Source organism: Oncorhynchus masou, chromosome 6 (genome assembly GCF_036934945.1).
Source record: "Oncorhynchus masou masou isolate Uvic2021 chromosome 6, UVic_Omas_1.1, whole genome shotgun sequence".
Lineage (NCBI taxonomy): Eukaryota > Metazoa > Chordata > Actinopteri > Salmoniformes > Salmonidae > Oncorhynchus > Oncorhynchus masou.
Genome location: NC_088217.1, coordinates 45,665,622 through 45,686,325, shown reverse-complemented (window position 1 = coordinate 45,686,325; position 20,704 = coordinate 45,665,622). Strand labels below are relative to the sequence as shown.

At 42.3% G+C, this 20,704-nt stretch overlaps 1 protein-coding gene and 1 pseudogene across 1 annotated transcript in view; both read right to left on the bottom strand.

Annotated features, from left to right (window-relative positions):
* Positions 1-3,718, bottom strand: part of LOC135542125 (rho GTPase-activating protein 39-like) — a 50,489-nt gene extending 46,771 nt beyond the window's left edge. The window contains 1 exon segment of the mRNA XM_064968804.1: positions 3,360-3,718. Within this exon segment, the coding sequence (XP_064824876.1) occupies positions 3,360-3,373 (14 nt within the window). The 5' untranslated portion in view covers positions 3,374-3,718.
* An 812-nt stretch (positions 3,719-4,530) lies between these two features.
* Positions 4,531-20,704, bottom strand: part of LOC135542124 (extracellular sulfatase Sulf-2-like) — a 61,178-nt pseudogene continuing 45,004 nt past the window's right edge.

Below are 20,704 nucleotides of genomic sequence, written 5' to 3'. Positions count from 1 at the left end.
CAACAGACAAATCACAAGTGAAATGGCAATTGCAACATTTTTGCATCAACAGGGCTTTTCTGACTAACTTCTTTACATATGGGCATTTCCATCAAAAAGGATCCATGAGCATCAACATCAATTGGGTGTGAAATTAAAGCTAAGAATCTATATTTTGGGAAATGAAGGCATTCATACATGCATTTTTTTAATGTTCCATCTTAAAAATTAGGCATAAGAACGACTTTGATTTCTGGATAGACAGATTGAAAAGGGGCCTTAGAAAACATTTACCCGCAAAAGTCTTAAAAAGTATTAGAAATATATCAAAACACAATAATGTTGACGTAAAGACCTCTGCCAACTAATAAACACTTATATTTCGAGAAATTGTTGCCTCCTGCTTTGTAACTCCGTTACCAAAAACCCACAACATATTTTCTAATGAAATTATGGAAAGTTCACAAAAGTAAAAATGAATGGTAGATCTGGTAGATCAATTTGTTATAGTGATTTTACTGATATCAATGTTTAGCTTAAATTTTTTGATAAACTATTAGTTCTTCACATTTTAGGCGCAGCAATGTACACATGGAGGTAGGCCTATGTGTGAATTCCAAAATGCAAATTGCGGGGAAAAAAACATTCTAAAATGAACAGCACACATGCAAGCAGTTTCATGGACAGAGATGGAAATATTCATTAGAAAGAGGGGGGATTTAAAGACGCATTAACTATCATGGGTTGCTAATATGAGTAGATAATCCATTTGGGTGATAGACAACGAAATAAAGTTGAAAGAAAACCAATAGAACAGGAGAATGCATAATGAGCAAGTCAATATAAAAATACTATTAGCCTTTTGCACAGTACAGCTTGAGTTGGCCTGACTGAAAGACCAATATGGGATTTATCATTTTAAATCATTCAGAGTGTATGTCACTGTTTCTCATAGAATTTTTCACTCGGGGCGCCTTTCCTTCGTCAGGGCAGGCCATTCGAATTTTTGGGCCAAAATTAAAGTATACCTACTTCTCCAGGCACCACTACACCACTGTCTCGATCAATAACTAAGAGATATTTTTAAACTCAAGGTGCAATGTCATATCTGACACTCCATTCTTTCTGCAGATATCGCATAAAAACCTGAGGGAGAGTTTACTTGAATTCCATTACCAAAGTTAGCATCTATAAAAATGTAAAAAGTTTTAAAAAGTTTTTTTTTTTAAAGTTTTAACATTGCTCTGCCATTTCCGGGTTGCAAAATGTTGAATAGTTTGCCTATTTTCCGTTTGTGAGAAAACAAGAGTGTAGAGAATCATAGTACCATCTAAACCACTGAAATACATTTTCTATAACCAAAGACATTGTATTTTCACCTGTTTGAAGCTGGTGTACAAAAAAGTAAAAACGCAAAAACTAAACTTAGGAACGGGAAGCATAGAAATTGCATACACAGAACAAATCTACCGCTTGCATTCAATGATAATTACAGATATATAACTCACATTTCTATGTGAATTTGGTCGGGTCACCCAAAAACATACATATTGCAGTCAAAGTGTAATTCCGTTACTGTGGAATTGCCCATATTACTTAGTTTCAGTTTCAAAAGTCTCCAGGAGTCAGTGGACATCCCTGTGACGGTTATGTTTGAAGTTTTACGTTTTATTAGTCATATGTACGGGATACAGATGGTATACACCGTCCAGCGAAATGCTTACTTGTAGGGTCCTTCTCGACAACGCAACAATAAGAAAAAATAAACTATATAAATATGAACATAAAGTAAATGGCTCAATAGAATAGAATACACTTTTTAGCATAAGTACAGGAAGGCAAAATGTATCTGTTTTGGGGAAGGGGGGGATTGGGGGCAAGTGATAAATTGTGCAGTATTTAGCAATGTGTATCGATGGGGAGATTTTTCCTCTTGTACAATGTGTGATAGATTGAGTGGGATGGATTGAAAAGTGAGTGTGTATGCAGAACCCAACACCACACAGATGCTCCCCATTTCACGCTGTCACCAATACCCGAACGTTGGATAGGAACACCAGCTGCACACGGAGAGGTAAAATAGTGAGATGTCTACTCCCTAGTACTCCAGACCATATAAATGGCATCTTTTGCAAACAGCATGCTACTGAGGACCTTGGAGTGACTAATATGTCAGATGGTTACACCACCAGTGAGGGAATGAAAGTCATCAAAAAAGTTTTGAATGTCCCCTTGAACCACTCTAAACGGAGACATCAAGGCTGTTGAGACTGCAGGGGTTGGCTAAACACATTATCTCAGAAATGCTCGCTTTAAACCGGTGACACCCAATAACACATTCAAATCCATAAACACAATTTAATTTATGTTCATCAATAATTTACTTTTTGGGAAGTAAAAAAAATTGAGTACATTCACATAAGACTTTCTTTGAGCTTGTGGCGAAGACTTATTTCCATTGAACCATCTGTTTCATAAAACAAAATCAAAGCAGAAGAGAGGCTAAAGGGTTTTAATGAGCAACTTCACATCTGTCTTAAAGCATAGAGACAGATGTTGGAGAATATTAATGTGTGAATAAACCAAGTCAATCTAACTGCACCAGCCATCTTAACCTACATGAGTGAAACAGCGGTGCAACAAATGGGATACGGAACATTTGTCTTCCGACTTGGTTATTGGTCTGTCAACCACACTAAAGAGCCAGTAAAGCCAATTTGCGAATCAGTTAAAGATGAATCATAGTGGGAACTGACAATTAAAAGGACACTCAAAAGGCAAACTAAATATTCCCAAAAAGGATACAGCATCTATGGGAAATACTTCCTTAATAGACAACATTTTCAATCATGCTTTGATGTTGGGTGAATATGTTGACATAAAAAAAATTTTTTTACAAGATTAATGGCTAATAATTGTCTCTATTGGATACTGAAATATGCTATTCATATCAGTTATAGCTCTCAAACAACCACCAGATAACATGGGGGAAAGTTTTTGGTGACTAGTATTCTAAACGATTATCTGAATATCTTTCAGCATTAAAAACTGTATAAACAGGACAACAGACATACACTATAATAAAAGTTAGTTCCATAACCTTGCAATATCACTTTCCTCCACCATTCCTCATCTTCACAGGGATATTGGATAAGACAGTACACACTTTAAACTTAAATGTAAAATGTTTAAGATCCTAGGCTACATTGAAACAATCGTAGCCTATCCGTCTGTTAAGTAAATTACACTTAAGTGTGGTTAGTAGGTGCTCGAAATTCAAAATAGTCCGCCAAACAAATCATGCGGTGCTGGTTGAGTTAAAGTCATTTCTGTTATAAATGTTGCCCGTTAGGTTTAATTTCCCATATCATTTATCTTACCTTATCCCGGACATTTTCTTCACATTGTGAACATTGCGTTGCCTTGGTCTTGAAATTATAATGTAATGTTGACTTATTCTTGTTAATTTTCCCACCGCGTTGGACGGTCTGAAAAAGAGACAGCTCTCCAGTAGTGATTTAGATATGGAGTCTCCGCCTCTGCACGTGAGTCATACGATGGGGGTCACCCCGCGATTCGAGTCCAGGACGTACCCACGCGCTTCCCGCTCATCCTGCTATTGCCATAAAGCTACCTCCGACGGAACATTCGACACAATTCTAAGCCTATTCTTGGTCCAATGTTGATGGTTTAGATTTACGTCTCATTTTCACGTCTTTAATATTGAAGTTTTTGAGAGTCCTAAATACACCCCACATGGGAATTTCAAGTGTAGGCGTTCCTAAGGTCTTAACATTATAAACAGGCCACTAGCTGTTGGTTCTGTAGGGATGGGCAACTGGCGGCCAGCCAATCCTTTTGCATGCGTGCGTGTGTGCGTGCGTGCGTGCATGCATGCGCGTGTGTGTGTGTGTGTCACAGGAGGTTGGTGGCACCTTCATTGGAGAGGACGGCTTGTGGTAAAGGCTGGAGCAGAGTCAGTGGAACGGTAGCAAATACATCAAGCACATGGTTTCACTATTATGAGCTGTCCTTCCCTCAGCAGCATCCACTCGTGTGTGTGTGTGTGTGTGTGTGTGTGTGGGGGGGGGGTTATTGTAGAATTGCCCAAAATTAACACTAAAACTTGAAAAAGTACTTGAAATTAGTTATAAAATTGCAACCTTTTCTCATGACAAAATGTGTAGAATTTCAGCAAACTAGCTTTAAAACAGAAATATGTTTTCTACATCCCTTGACAAAATGTGTAGAAATTATTTGAGGCCCCTCATGATGAGTTCAGATTTTTTTTTATCCCCCACCCACATCAAAGTTGCACATCACTGTTCTAGTGTTTGATTAGGATCTCACAGTCAAAGAGTGAACTGGATGGAAGACACGGGCTCAGCAACAAGAAAGCGAACAGAGACACCTGCTGGTTGAGTTTCTTAGCACAGAACGTTCTCACTCATCCCGAGACCCCACTAATGTATAACTGAAGCAGTGACAACAGAGAGGTGACCAATACATAGCAGGGTTAAAGGTTAAAGTAGTAAACAGACATGAGGGCAATACACACTTTATTCACAATCAAAACTCTGCTATGGGAGTCTCACTGCTAAGAAACAAAGAACGCTAAAAATGAGGGCAATAAATTAATATGCATGTCAAGATGCATTACATTGTTGTGTAACTTGTTAATCTTGTGTACAACAGAGTCATTTTACAGGGACTTCTTTTCACAGTGAATATTTTCTAAATGCTTTCTCATCTTAAATAAGTATTTTCAAACTACAGTGGGGTTTGAGAGAGCAGAGGAGAAATTCAGATGTCCAGACAGGACAAATGGACAAATACAGAGCTAGGAGAGTTCATCAAGCTACGTTCTTTCGAAAAGGTAATATTTGTCAACTCATATCAAACACGAAAGAGAGGTCTGCCTATTTTTCTGAATTATAAAAAATATTGTAAACATTTATATTAATTGCACAACATACATTCAAATACATACTGTACAGCAAGTCTTTATTTTTCACAATGTTATCATAGCACCATGTATAGCAAGCTGAACAAACTAACATGATTGGACCTAGCAGGTGGCATTAGCAATACAAAGGAGTAAAATTACATCCACTTATGAAATGTACACATTCATAAGTGTGAAGGTGTGAAGATGCTTGTTTGGTAATCTCGTCTGTACCATTGTCTAGGAGGGTGGGGTAGTGGTTAGCGAAGTCCCATCCTGGTTTAAAGTGAACTAGGGGGGATAAGCAAGGTGGTGATGTGATGTGTCTTTCATATCCTGACCAGCTCCATCCTCATACAGTCTGGTGTGTTGTCGTTCTCACTCCTGTATCATCCTTGGGGGGGTGTAAAGAATCCTCGCACGACATCAATGTTAATATAATGTATATTGCAAAATAATGGAGTAAATGTCCTGGGGAACCATTCTGTAGCCATAACACAAACAAAAAGAAGTGAGAAGTTTCCAGAGTGGTATACTACAAAGCAGGTTCAACTTTGATAAAGTTGTTCACTTCAAACCAGGACTTCTCTAACCACTACCCCACCACCCCTAGGCTATGGTACAGACGAGACTTCCAAACAAAAATCTTCACACCAGCAGAATGCGTACATTTCATTGGTGGATGTGATTTTACAGTTGATTTTCTGGTTCATTAAGAAAGCTAAACATAGATATGTGTTTATGGTTAAGTTAATTAGACCATACATATGTCAAGCTTATCTTTCTAAGAAGTAATAAGTTATTTCAGAATATTTAGGCAAGTTAGCAGGCTAACTCCTTTATACTGCTTTGTAGCATACCCCTCAGGCGTGCTAGCATGTTCTGGACAATACCTTTCATGCTGTGCAGTGAGGCGAAAGCTTGACTTGATGTTATCGCCTGACATCATACTCCCACGGGGTGACGATTTAACCCAGATGTGGCACAATGCCATAAGGGATGATACATTGCAGGTTGTGGCAGCAGAATTGACATTAAACTAATCTTGGTACCCAATGTTAAGGCGGTTATGAGAGACTAATATTAAACACACCTCACATTCACTGTTCACACAGGGCAACTGTTGGAAGTCAAAGTATAGGTTCGAAGTGTATCCCCACTCAACTGATCAATCTCCAACTCAGTTCGGCGGTCCTGACAACTGTTGTGATGGGAGATGAGAGGTGAGGACATTCCTGTGCGAGTGAATGAGTGTGTGTGTGTGTGTGTGTGAGAGAGAGAGAGAGAAAGAGAGAAGACAGGAGAGGTTATAGTTTTCATTTTCTTGGATGTTTCAATATTTGCTTTACTGGGTGATGATCTGAGCATCAGTGGCAGCTAATGTAGGATCCATAAACTCCCACAATAATGGTCGATCAGATTACATTCCCATGAAGTCTGTACAAAGTCCTCAGGTTCACCAGTAGTTCTGGTCCTCCTCTATTGGCAGACTGCAATGTGGTGGGTTGTGGGACACAGGTTGTTAACCAACCCATCCTTCCCAAATCTGCCCTCTGTATAAACAACACATAGATAGAGATATATTAGTGTTTCAATAGTACAAATTGCTGATAATCGTAGTTCCAGCAACTTTAATAAGAAAAAACTAGAAGACGACTCTGACAAATTACCAGAAAATACCAAAGACAAAGGACACTTCATCAGTACAACACCACTAACTTTGAAAAGTAGGTCTATCTAAGCCTTAAGGGCATGACATTGAAATGCAGGTAAGTATTAGTTACATGAAAAGCTTCAAACGAGAAGGTTGAAAAGCATGCTGCTGGGCCATCTGACAAAGCAAGATAATCTGGATGAAGAGGGGGAGGTTGGCTGAACTGAGGGGAACAGATGGGTTATGACAAACTCACAGGGATTTGGAAGAGGGCTTCTTCACTTTTGGCCTCTTTCGACGATGAACTGGCCTGAAGAATGTACAGCGCGGACACGCACACGTACGTGAGGGGGAAACACACACACAAACAGTGGAAACAAGCCATTAGGATTCATTGCAACATGAGGAACAGAAGCTGCTACACTCTCATGCTTGCGTTTTAGAATTCACCTAAATAGTTGTTTATTAATAGAATCAACAATGTGACAATTTGTGCAATCCCTATGAAGTACCTCAGAGACTTTATAATCTGCTTAAAAGAAGTGTTCCATTACCCAATGCAGGAAATGCATGAAAATGTACAATAAGACACCAAAGGACAAAAAGACATAAAGCCTGAAAAATTAGAGTACCTGTATTCACTTAAAGAGTTTCTGTCTTTACCACCTGAAATAGAGATCATGTTATTAAAGAACTGAAGTAGCAGTGGTTTGTGTGTATGTACAGTGGGGCAAAAAAAAGTATTTAGTCAGCCACTAATTGTGCAAGTTGTGCAAGTTCTCCCACTTAAAAAGATGAGAGAGGCCTGGAATTTTCATCATAGGTACACTTCAACCATGACAGACAAAATGAGAAAAAAGATTTTTTATGAATTTATTTGCAAATTATGGTGGAAAATAAGTATTTGGTCACCTACAAACAAGCAAGATTTCTGGCTCTCACAGACCTGTAACTTCTTCTTTAAGAGGCTCCTCTGTCCTCCACTCGTTACCTGTATTAATGGCACCTGTTTGAACTTGTTATCAGTATAAAAGACACCTGTCCACAACCTCAAACAGTCACACTCCAAACTCCACTATGGCCAAGACCAAAGAGCTGTCAAAGGACACCAGAAAAAAAATTGTAGACCTGCACCAGGCTGGGAAGACTGAATCTGCAATAGGTAAGCAGCTTGGTTTGAAGAGATCAATTGTGGGAGCAATTATTAGGAAATGGAAGACATACAAACCACTGATAACCTCCCTCGATCTGGGGCTCCACGCAAGATCTCACCCGTGGGGTCAAAATGATCACAAGAACGGTGAGCAAAAATCTCAGAACCACACGGGGGGACCTAGTGAATGACCTGCAGAGAGCTGGGACCAAAGTAACAAAGCCTACCATCAGTAACACACTACGCCGCCAGGGACTCAAATTCTGCAGTGCCAGACGTGTCCCCCTGCTTAAGCCAATACATGTCCAGGCCCATCTGAAGTTTGCTAGAGAGCATTAGGATGATCCAGAAGAAGATTGGGAGAATGTCATTTGGTCAGATGAAACCAACATAGAACTTTTTGGTAAAAACTCAACTTGTCGTGTTTGGAGGACAAAGAATGCTGAGTTGCATCCAAAGAACACCATACCTACTGTGAAGCATGGGGGTGGAAACATCATGCTTTGGGGCTGTTTTTCTGCAAATGGACCAGGACGACTGAACCATGTAAAGGAAAGAATGATTGGGGCCATGTATCGTGAGATTTTGAGTGAAAACCTCCTTCCATCAGCAAGGGCATTGAAGATGAAACGTGGCTGGGTCTTTCAGCATGACAATGATCCCAAACACACCGCCCGGGCAATGAAGGATTGGCTTCGTAAGAAGCATTTCAAGGTCCTGGAGTGGCCTAGCCAGTCTCCAGATCTCAACCCCATAGAAAATCTTTGGAGTTGAAAGTCCGTGTTGCCCAGCAACAGCCCCAAAACATCACTGCTCTAGAGGAGATCTGCATGGAGGAATGGGCCAAAATACCAGCAACAGTGTGTGAAAACCTTGTGAAGACTTACAGAAAACGTTTGACCTCTGTCATTGCCAACAAAGGGTATATAACAAAGTATTGAGATAAACTTTTGTTATTGACCAAATACTTATTTTCCACCATAATTTGCAAATAAATTCATTAAAAATCCTACAATGTGATTTTCTGGATTTTCTTTTCCTAATTTTGTCTGTCATAGTTGAAGTGTACCTATGATGAAAATTACAGGCCTCTCTCATCTTTTTAAGTGGGAGAACTTGCACAATTGGTGGCTGACTAAATACTTTTTTGCCCCACTGTATGTACTGTACCAGTCAAAAGTTTGGACACACCTACTCATTCAGGGGTTTTCCTTATTTTTACTATTTTCTACATTGCAGAATAATAGTGAAGACTTCAAAACTATTAAATAACACATATGGAATCATGTAGTAACCAAAAAAGTGTTAAACAAGTCTAAATTTATTTTAGATTTTAGATTTCTCAAAGTAGCCACCTGCCTTGATGGCAGCTTTGCACATTCTTGGCATTCTCTCAACAAGCGACATGATGTATTCACCTGGAATGCATTTCAATTAACAGGTGTGCCTTGTTAAAAGTTAATTTGTGGAATTTCTTTCCTTCTTAATGCGTTTGAGCCAGTCAGTTGTGTTGTGACAACATAGGGGTGGTATACAGAAGATAGTCCTATTTGGTAAAAGACCAATTCCATATTATGACAAGAACAGCTCAAATAAGTAAAGAGAAACCACAGTCCATCATTAATTTAAGACATGAAGGTCAGTCAGTGTAGTCACAAAAACCATCAAGCGCTATGATGAAACTGGCTCTCATGACGACCACCACAGGAAAGGCCCAGAAGACCCAGAGTTACCTCTGCTGCAGAGGATAAGTTCATTAGACTTGACAGCTTCAGAAATTGCAGCCCATATAAATGCTTCACAGAGTTCAAATAACAGACACATCTCAACATCAACTGTTCAGAGCAGACTGCATAAACCAGGCCTTCACGGTCGAATTGCTGCAAAGAAATCACTACTAAAGGACATCAATAAGAAGAAGATTTCCTTGGGCATAGAAACTCGAGCACTGGACATTAGACCGGTTGAAATCTGTCCTTTGGTCTGATTGTTTGAGATTTTTGGTTCCAACCTGCGTGTCTTTGTGGGATGCAGAGTAGGGGAACGGATGATGAAGCGAAAATGCCAAGAGTGTACAACGCTGTCATCAAGGCAAAGGGTGGCTAACATATTTTGATTTTTTTTACACCTTTTTGGTTACTACATGATTCCATATGTGTTATTCAATAGTTTTGATGTCTTCACTATTATTTTACAATGTAGAAAATAGTAAAAATAAAGAAAAACTCTTAAATGGGTAGGTGTGTCCAAACCTTTAACTGGTACTGTATGTGTGTGTGTGTCTTTCTGACTCACCTGTCTCTGGATTGCATTGCTTGTGGCCTTTGCAGCTCCGCAGTTCCATAAGTTGCTGGTGCATCTGGTTGAGGGCAGTGCGGTCCAGGGTGCTAACCCCATTTATCAACTACAGACAATCAGATGACAGGATATGTTACCAAACACGGTAAAAAAACACAATAGGAGGCTACAGCTCATTTGTGAGATTTAAAAGAGAGAGGGAGAGCAAGTGAGCAAGAGAACGAGAGAGAGAGAGAGAGAGATACCTGGTATGGGTCAGTGTTCAGATCGAAGTACTCTATGAAACCTGTGGCGAACTCGCAGAATATGAAGTTGTGTGTGTCGTTGATGGTCCTGAGGCACCAGTAAGTGTTGTTGTTGGCGCTGGTACAAGCACAGAATGGACCCACTGGCAGGGGATGGAAAGAGACATGTAGTTATTCAAACAAGATACTTGGCCAGTTTTAACGCACCTACTTCATCTTATTTTTGGATCTTTACAATTAATCATTCAATATATAATTTTGTGGCAGTGATGAAGCAGAGTGGTAAAAATTCAGGAATCCCATGTCTCTTTACTTTTACTCTAACTGTTACTATTGTTCTGAATTTGTTTCAGTCTGCATTCTGTCATTCCATACTTGTCCAGAAGGGGCAGTCTGCCAGTGCTGGTTGTCATGGGTAAAACAGGTGAGACCAGGCATGCTGCAGGTGTCGTTGTTGCGGAGCCTCTTGAGCAGTTTACGGAGTTTCTTCCTACGTTTCTGCTCCTTCATCAGCCACTGCTTCTTCTGCTTAGAGGGCATTTTGCTGAGGACACACCACAAGAGGACATATAAAGAGAGATACACTGATTTGTGAGGATCTCCCTCTCTCCCTCCCTCCCTCTCTCCCTCACACACACACAAACACATGCACATACACACCACCATCTCACAATCATTACTTTAGTGAGTGAATGCGGCCTGCATCGAGTCTGAACATCCCTTTGTTCTTGGACAGGTAATTGGGGGTGTTACACTGGCACTCTTCAGGCCGAACCTTCTTCAGGTGACCTTTGACCTCACGCAAGTTCTTTATTTTCGTCTGCAGGGTTTCAATCTGCGCACAGCACATACAAAATAGTTAACCCCTGCAATGACAAGAAAGGCTACAGATCAGCCAGGTCAGATTGAGGATCAACTAGAGCAGTACCTCGTGCTCGATGTGGAGCTTATGGTCTTTCCAGGCCTGGAGGGATTTGTAGAGTCCTCCATCACACCTGACTGTGTCATTCATCAGGATGGAGCACCTGTGGGGAAAACACACACCAGCTACTGTATCATCACCTTTACCTGACTGCATTTACCACAGTTTACAGCAGTTAGCACTTTCTTACAGCACCCTCTCAACACCTGAGCATGAATTACTGTAAAGCTAGTGTGCTTCACAAGAACATACAGATTAATCATACTACTACTCATAGACCCACTGACACGGAAGCTCAACACACATATTCACACACACACATGCACGCACGCATGCACGCACGCACGCACGCACACACACACACACATACACACACACCTGTAGGTGACTTTAAGAGCGGCAGGTGGTGTAAGGCTGTTGCTGGTTGTAGGTCTGGCTGTAACTCCCATTCCACTGAACTCCTCATCGTCGGGTTCCTGCAGGACCACTCCTCTCCTCCTCTCCCCAGGCCTGCTGGTATTCCGGAGGCCCACGGGCCTGTAGCCCTCTTCCAGGTCCACAGCATAAAGGTCTCCATCCAGCTCAAACGGAATGGACCGGGCCCAACGGTTCCTAGTCAGACTCTTAGTGGACTTTACCTCTGATGGGGTTACATAATGTATTCGTTTCAATGTTATTATTACAAAGGTATTGCAACGCCAATGACCCAAGAGAGAGAGGGTGTTAAAGTATATAGCATTTGTCACTGTTTTTAAATGACGCACAGGAAGTCACTTAAATTGTATTATGTCTCATTTCAAGAAAAATAAAATATTTTTGTAAAGTTTTCTAATCTGCCACTGCGGGACAACAAATACTTGTCCTATAATTTGCAAGCACAATTTATAGGCCTTTGATTAATGGTAAATCTATAAGCCACTGAAAGGACTACTTACTTTTCTTGGTAAGCAGTCTCTTCCTCTTCAGGGGTGTAATTTTGAGGCCTAGGGGGCCACAGTCACAGCTGTCTCCATCATTGGATGTGTGTCCAACCCACTGCTGGGACCCGCTGCTGGCCATCAGAGCCTGCATACGTGGGGCATAGAGACTGGCCATGCCCTTACACTTATACAGCCTCAACTTACCAGACGGGTCCTCCAGACACTGCCACTTCTACACACATAGAGAAGGGAAAGGGGGGGGGGATTTAGCTATATTTCTCCCTCCTTTTTCAGAGAGGGGAAAATGGGGAGAGAGATTTAGCTATATTTCTGCTAATGTATAAGTGTTTGTGCCTGTGGGTATTGTACGGAACTCTTACCTGCCCTGGCTGTTCACAGGAGCTCTGGTACTCTGCCCTCTGACACAGGTCTTTGACCCGCTGGTACTTGGGGAGGAAATTCTCCTCCTGGGCCACCTCCTTCCCATCAGCCTTCTTGTGGAGCAGTTTCCTGTGTGAACAGGATGGACTCAGATGAGAGTAATAGAACATAGACTAAACATACATAAAACTTTGATCACATGGCTGTGGGGGATTATCCCTTTAATTGCACTTGATTAACCCTCCTTTTGTGTTAGTTTCATGTTAATTAATTCTGTGTTCCCGGTCCAAAATGACTGCCCCATTATAGCTGATTATAAATCCATAATAATACATATATTATCACCTAATGTTGTGTTAGATCACGTTTTGAACTTCTATTTGCTATTTATGGCCTGTGTGTGTGTGTGCGTGTGTGTGTGTGTGTGTGTGTGTGTGTGTGTGTGTGTGTGTGTGTGTGTGTGTGTGTGTGTGTGTGTGTGTGTGTGTGTGTGTGTGTGTGTGCTCAAACACACATGCAGGTGGGGTTCTGGGAGAGGAGGTGTGTCCATCTGATGAATGGGCATGTGCCTGAACCCAATATTATACACTAATTGTAGTCTCACCCATTCATTTCTAATGACCGGTCATTTTTGAGCAGGAACACCACAGGTGTACAAAAGTTAAATAAAACACCCAAAATGTAATGAAAATCATCTAAATGTATTTTGTATGTTCAGATGCCCTGTATGGACAAAGTCATGGAACCTTATGACAATCAGATTAAATTAACTACATTTTTCAGAGAGAAAACTTGGAAATCGGTCCAATTTTGCCAGAACACAGCAGGAGGGTTAATGACTCAATTATGAATGTAACATACTGACCCTCGCTCTACCAGGAAGGAGTCCCTCCACATCTTCCCCTTCTTGTTCACCTGGAACCTGCAACAAAAGCAAGATATTTCAGGTCATCCTGAAGCGACATGGAGTGTCCATTGTGTTCAAACCATGCAAATGAAGTTGCGACCCTCTGTACCTGTTGACAGGTTTGTCTGTGTCCAGGAGTTTGAGGATGGACTTGCCGTCCATATCAGAGGGAACATCGGCTCCGGCCATGTCCAACAATGTGGGAGCCAGGTCAACGTTCAGCACCACATGAGGGTTACTGCAGGAGGGCACAAGAGCAGGTGGGGGAGAGAGATGAGTGCTGCGTAAGCGATATTATCAAGAGAGTAGTAGTAACAGTGAGATAAGAGCCAAAAGACAACCATTTCTATTGAAACATATACTAAACAAGGTACTGTACAAAGCTTCAAAGTTGCACTCACATGGCTCCTGCCTCCACATTGGGGCCTCGTATGTAGAAGGGCACCCTGATGTCAAACTCGTAGGGCATGGACTTGCCCTTGACCAGGCCGTACTGGCCAATGTGGTAGCCGTGGTCTGATGTGTAAACAATGTAGGTGTTGTCCAACTCACCTGTCTCCACCAGCATGTTGTACACCTGAGGAGGATGACACAGTGAGACAGGTAGTCAGGTAGATGTAGTTGAGCATGAGAGACTATTTTCTGTTTGTCTTTCTTCATGTCTGTCTGTCTACCAGCCTGACTCACCTTGTCCACACAGTCGTCCACAGACAGCAGGGTCTGCATCCTCCGGCGCTGCAGCATGTTGGTGAACTGCATGTGGACGGGTTTCATGGGGCCTGTGTAGCGCAGGATCCAGTGCTTGTCTGGGTTAGGAGCATAGTTATAGCTCGGGGTTCTGAGAAAGGGATGGAGGGAAACGAGTACTTAGTTCTCGACGAAATGTATCTTCATTGACGTGTCTTTGTTTTTCCTGCCATGGAACTGACTTTTTTTTTACCACGCACATGAGACAGAGGAGTGCTTACTGCTCTGATATCTTCACCATTATGTCTCCAGAAATCCCAGAGGAGCTTTAAGATGAAGTCTGTAGTTGTTGAAACTGCCATGTTTGTTTACAATATTACAACAACAAAGGAGTTGCTTCAACCAGCGAACGCAGTTTCTCTGCACGCGGAATAGAACAGTAGAATATGGACCGCAACTTTTTCTTTACCACGATGCTGGATGCTCCTCTCCTCCGTTTCATCAACAAAACAGAAACTTTATTTTAAAGGCGGTGGGGTGAAGAGTGGTTCTGTCCCCCCCCCCCCTTTTACGGAAAGCATTTTACAGATCACATTCTATAGAGAGGTGACATATCTTTTGAATTAACACTGAATAGTATTGTGGTAGGGAACATTGTGATAGTTCTCACAGTATTCATAGAAGAGTGTTTAATATGCATAGCTGTATAGTCTAAATGTGAAATTCTGGTGTGAAGGAAGCATTGTTATATTGCACTGCATTGCATTGTGTTGTGTTGCATATTGTATTGTATTGAATTGAATTGCATTGTCATGTGAATTCCAATAGAAATCAGATTATACAAAGCTGTGGTTGGTTTCATGATGTAGGGGTTGGAACCAAAATCATTTTCCAATCGTTCTGTTCCGAACAAAATCAATGTTTTTCTCTTTCAGTTCCAGTTTTCCGACCACCATAATAAAGTTTTGAACTGGTTCGAACCCGAAAAAGTAACGGTTCATATAGTTCATTTGGCATGAAGCGGGGACTTGTGTGTTCCGGGTGCTGTTTCCGTTCCTCAAAAAATGTTGCTATTTTCCCTGAACCGGTTCCAATCCCTGTGTTGTTTTATGATTGACATATACAACAATAGGCTCTTCGAGTGCTTGCGAATGGCTCCAACTACACCTTTGAAACTGATCTCATAACTTATTGTGTATGCTGAATTGGAGGCAAAGAAATGAACCAAAGAAAAGGCAACCTGCTGCCATTCTGATCAATATCAGCTAACATAGAGAGGACCATTTTATTAATATGAACTAATATTAACTCAGGGGTAGATGGAACCTTAATGATTTCAAAGTTAACAAGCTGCTAAATATCTAACGAGGGCTTGGAGGCAAGGCATATTTAACATTCCAGCATATCGATTTGACTTGGCAAAAAAGCTAATCGTCTATGGCCTTGGAGCACAAGGCCCTGACAACAGATTTAAATAGAGGATGAAGATGAGTCACTGCAATGTGGATGTGAAAAGGGTTTTCTGGAGGGATGGAGTAAGAGGGGAGACATTTTCTTTCCCTCCATAAAGGGAAAGCGAGATCATTTATAAGCTCCCAACAGGGGGGGGGGGTGTAGATTTCTGAGAAAAAGCAATTAAAAGTTGACATTAAAACAGATTGGGCTGAATATAATCACTGTGTTACACTTTTATTCAGTACTTTAATGATGCTTTTGGGACTCAGGATGATCGACCAAAGACACAGGCTCATTACTGCCTCCCTGTTTGTCTCTCACATGACCAATGGGAGAGGTGGTATTAGCCCAGGACCAAGCGTTTATCTTTGGGGTACTGTGCCAAGCAGACAAAGGCTGGGACCCATAGTGTGATATCATAGTCTATGGATGCCTATTTATCATGAACCTCTTTAACGATACCAATCTACTGTAAAGTCTGCAATGTACAAGGATCATCGCTGATCCTACATTCAGCGTACACGAGCACACTGCGTCTTCTGTCAAATGAGTGTGTCTGTGTCTGTTACAGTATATCCTTACATGTGCTGCGAGGCGTTGGGGAAGGCAGTGCTGTACTGCGGTGCTGAGTCCTCTGGCCCATGTGGGGCAGCGTGGCTCAGGACCATCATCACTGGTCGGTGGGGGTACATCCTCTTAGAGGAGCGGAAGTAGTTGAGGCTGTCATTGGTGATGATGTCTGTGAGATAGTCCTGTGGAAGCAAGAATCGCATGTACATGAGGTTCTGAACTCTAATATTAGGCTACTTCCTTCCAGAAAGGGAAAGAAAAATGTGTATAGAGCAATAAAGCTTGTCATACAGGCTGCCTTATAGCAGCATTTAGATTGAGATAAACTGTTTACTGCTGGTTACTACTGTATACTATTATATACTACTATTTACTACGGTATATTACTGTTTACTACTGTATACTACTGTATACTATTATATACTACTGTATACTATTATATACTACTGTTAACTATTGTATACTACTGTTTACTACTGTATATATTGTATACTATTGTATACTATTTTATACTACTGTATAACAATATTATCATAATTTTTAAGAATTGGATGATTAAATCAGGGTTATTCATCATCATAGGTTACTACTCCAATATTTGAGTGAAAACTGAAACAGGATGGAACCTTTGGATAGTTGCTGCCATGCTTCTCCCGCGCACCGTTCCTGCACAGAGTGTAGTTGTAGAAGCGAGAGTTCTTCACGAGCGCTACCCACTCCCTCCAGCCAGGGGGCACATACGAGCCGTTGTACTCATTCAGGTACTTCCCAAAGAAGGCTGGGACAAAAGGTGGGCACGAGTACAAAGTGATTCACTATGCAATAATGCATGTGTGTCTGTGTTTGTATATATGCTGCACAGTTCACACTCACCCGTCCTGTAGCCTGAGTTGTTAAGGTGCACAGCGAAGGTGTGAGGCTCATGGTGGGCCTGCCAGGACGGCGAGGAACAGTTCTCGTTGTTGGTGAAGGTGTGGTGGTTGTGAACGTACTTCCCTGTCAGAATAGAGGAGCGCGATGGGCAGCACATGGGAGTAGTGGAGAAGGCGTTAGAGAAATGGGTGCCTCCCTGCTCCATGATACGCCGTGTCTTATTCATGGCTTGCATTGAGCCTGGAGGAGAGAGAGACAGGGAAAAGAGAGGGGAGGGAGGGAGAGAGGGGAAGGGTGAGGGGAAGAGAGGCATAAAGATGGAAGGGGGTGAGGGATGTGAGAGAGAGAGGGGGAAAGAGAGAGAATAAATATTTTCTGTGAAGAGTCGCCCATTTGAATTCATGTGTACTAAAGGCTTTTCAGGCTGATGCCGATTGTTTAGTGAAACAGATGCAATTCCTGGTTTTCAATGGTATTCTCACGAGCAATCAGAGCGGAACAAAGGGTGTCAGAGAGGTTGTTATACCGGCACTCCAGTCCAATATGCCGTTTAAGGGCTTAAACGGGTAGGGAGATGGCCAGGGTTTGGCACTCAAACAATAGATGCCATAGGCCACTCGCTCCATGCCAATACTGAAGTTGGCCATGGTGTACTTGACTTCGAGTGGGCAAATGGAGAATGGTGCCAAGAGGAAGCATTACCCTGTCCTCTCTCACTAACATGCTGACAGACACTGAACAAGCACCACACAGACACACACTGTGTTTTACCCAGTTCGATGTCCTGGTCGTCAGTGAGGATGAGGATGATGTTGGGTCGGACATTGTTGCGGGCTTGGCGATCCCTCTGCAGACGTGTCCGGTGGCGCTGGCCGGAGAGGAAGGATGAGCCCTGGGCCGGGGAGACCACCCCCAGGAGGAGGAGGAGAAGGAGGCCCCGTCCTCCCATGGCTCTACCTTGTCTTCACCTCCTTCTCACTGAAGCAGGGGCCACTCTGCTGCCGTACTCCCTCACTCACATTGACAAACACAGAGACAAGGATGAGACCAGACCTAAACGATCCATAACATACAAACTGCTACAATCTGGTAGCTATGCTGTGACAATTATAAAACATGTCATATTGACGAGTCAGAAAGTCTGTTGTCTATGGTCATCAGGAGCAGTTCTCTGTGAATTCTGTGAGAAATACTGTAAGTGTCTCTCTCGTTCAACTATTTCTCTCACACACAGACACACTCAAGTAAAGAACAGGCAGATGCCTCCCGGGTGGTGCTGTACTGCAGCGCCAGCTGTGCCACCAGAGACCCTGGGTTCGTGCCCAGGCTCTGTCACAACCGGCCGCGACCGGGAGGTCCGTGGGACGACGCACAATTGGCCTAGTGTCGTCGGGTTAGGGAGGGCTTGGCCGGGAGGGATATCTTTGTCTCATCGCGCACCAGCGACTCCTGTGGCGGGCCGGGCGCAGTGCGTGCTAACCAAGGTTGCCAGGTGCACGGTGTTTCCTCCGACACATTGGTGCGGCTGGCTTCCGGGTTGGATGCGCGCTGTGTTACGATTGGTTGGGTTGTGTATCGGAGGACGCATGACTTTCAACCTTCGTCTCTCCCGAGGCCGTACGGGAGTTGTAGCGATGAGACAAGATAGTAGCTACTAAAACAATTGGATACCACGAAATTGGGGAGAAAAAGGGGTAAAATAAAAATAAAAAATAATAATAAATAAAATAAGGCAGATGTGAGCAAAGCCATTACACAGCGCTCTTCCATATAAATGCACCTGTTTAGGCTCCCCTCGTTAATCAATCATTAATGACGCATTAGAGCGGTGTCATTGCCTCAGTGTAATGATCTCTGCTGGTGAACACATGGCTGCCAGTCTGGGGCTAATGGGCCTGGGCCAGGGGCCAAGGCTCCCTCGTCTACCCGAAAAGAACAGGGGGATGGAGCAGGGCGGAGGTGAGGGAGAGGAGAAAGAGTTTAAAGACGGGATGAGATTTACCAGAGAAGACAGAGGTTATTGAACAGGAAGGCATTGTTGTGGGTTGCTTTGGTGAATGTTTGAGGAAAGAAATACAGAATATTGTTGCTCTCAAATAGTTACAAAGTGTGCATTGAGAAAGAGTTTCAGGGCAGGATAAAAAAAGTGCTCATAAGACTGATTTCAGACAGCGTAGACGTGGTGATGTGGTGGTGCATTATCTGTGTGCTCAGTAAGAGGAAATAATGTAGATGCAGTAAACTTCACTGATGCTTTACACACTGCGTTTCCTCATTAAACAATAGACATCACGCTGTGACAGTGATCTGTTTGCAAAGTATAGCTTCATGCATCATTTGTAAAATGTATACTTGTTTTATATTGATTTGATGCAAGTACACCTCTGACTTCTTACAAACGAACCCCAACAGAGTTTGTCATGGAAACTGTTGATTACATATGTTCACAGTACAGGAAATGGCAACTGATTGTACTTGCTGTAAATGTTTCGAAAAGACTGCCTTGAATACAAATATGGTGTGGTGTTTCTTCTCACAGCTTTGAGATTGAGAAAGATTAGTATTAGAATAAGTAAAAGTCACCCAGTAAAATACTACTTGAGTAAAATAGTATCTGGTTTTAAATTTACTTAAGTATCCAAAGTAATAGATAATGTAATACATCAAGTTCCTTATTCACAGATATCCAGGGGCACTCTCCAACATCATTTACAAACCCAGTATTTGTGTTTAGTGAGTCCACCAGGTCAGAAGCAGTAGGGATGACCACACATTCTCTTGATAAGGGCATGAATTAGATGATTTTGCTGCCCTGGGAGTCAGGGAAAATGTATGGGGGAGTAAAAAGTACATATTTTCTTTAGGAATGTGGTGGAGTAAAAGTAAAAGCTGTCAAACATGTAAATAGTAAAGTAAAGTACAGATACCCCCCAAAAATGCTTAAGTAGTACTTTAAAGTATTTTAACATAGTTACTTGACACCACTGTATAAAAGAGCGTCACAAGGCCTCCTCACAAAATCAATTAACCAACAGCACCACTGACTGAGAGCATTGACAGGATTGAATGGCCTGTGTTCGCTCAGTGTTCTGTGGGTCTACAGGGAGCGTATTTCTCCCAGCATAGAAACTGTACGAACACAAAACAGCCCACAACAACAGCTCAACACCAGCCTCTCCCTGCTGGGAGGTAACTCACTCAACAACAACAACCTCACTGGGATGCCATTTTTTATGGGGACAATAGAACACACACACACACACACATACACAGACACACACACGCACACACATGCATGCACACGTGGACACACACTTCACATGCAAACTAAACAACCTACAGAGCCAAATCAATCGAAAGCATTTAATAAAACAATATCGCCATATCCATCAAGCTCAAGCAAACACAAAGTAGATTAGTCAGTTTGGTATGTTACTATTCCAGAGGAGGGGAGCCACCCTGTTTCTGTCACCCTCCTCCCCCTACCTGATCACAGTGTTGATGCCCAGGGATATCCTCATGGAAAACAGACCTCTAGGTGCCAAACAGTACCCATATCCAAGCAGGCCCTTCTGTCTGTGAACGTCCTGATTCTATAACACACTCATACCCTCTCTATACGCACACTCAAGCTATTCTATCACACACACATGCATCCACCTCCTCATCCCTCGGAAGCACAAACTCACTAACACACACACACACACACACACAC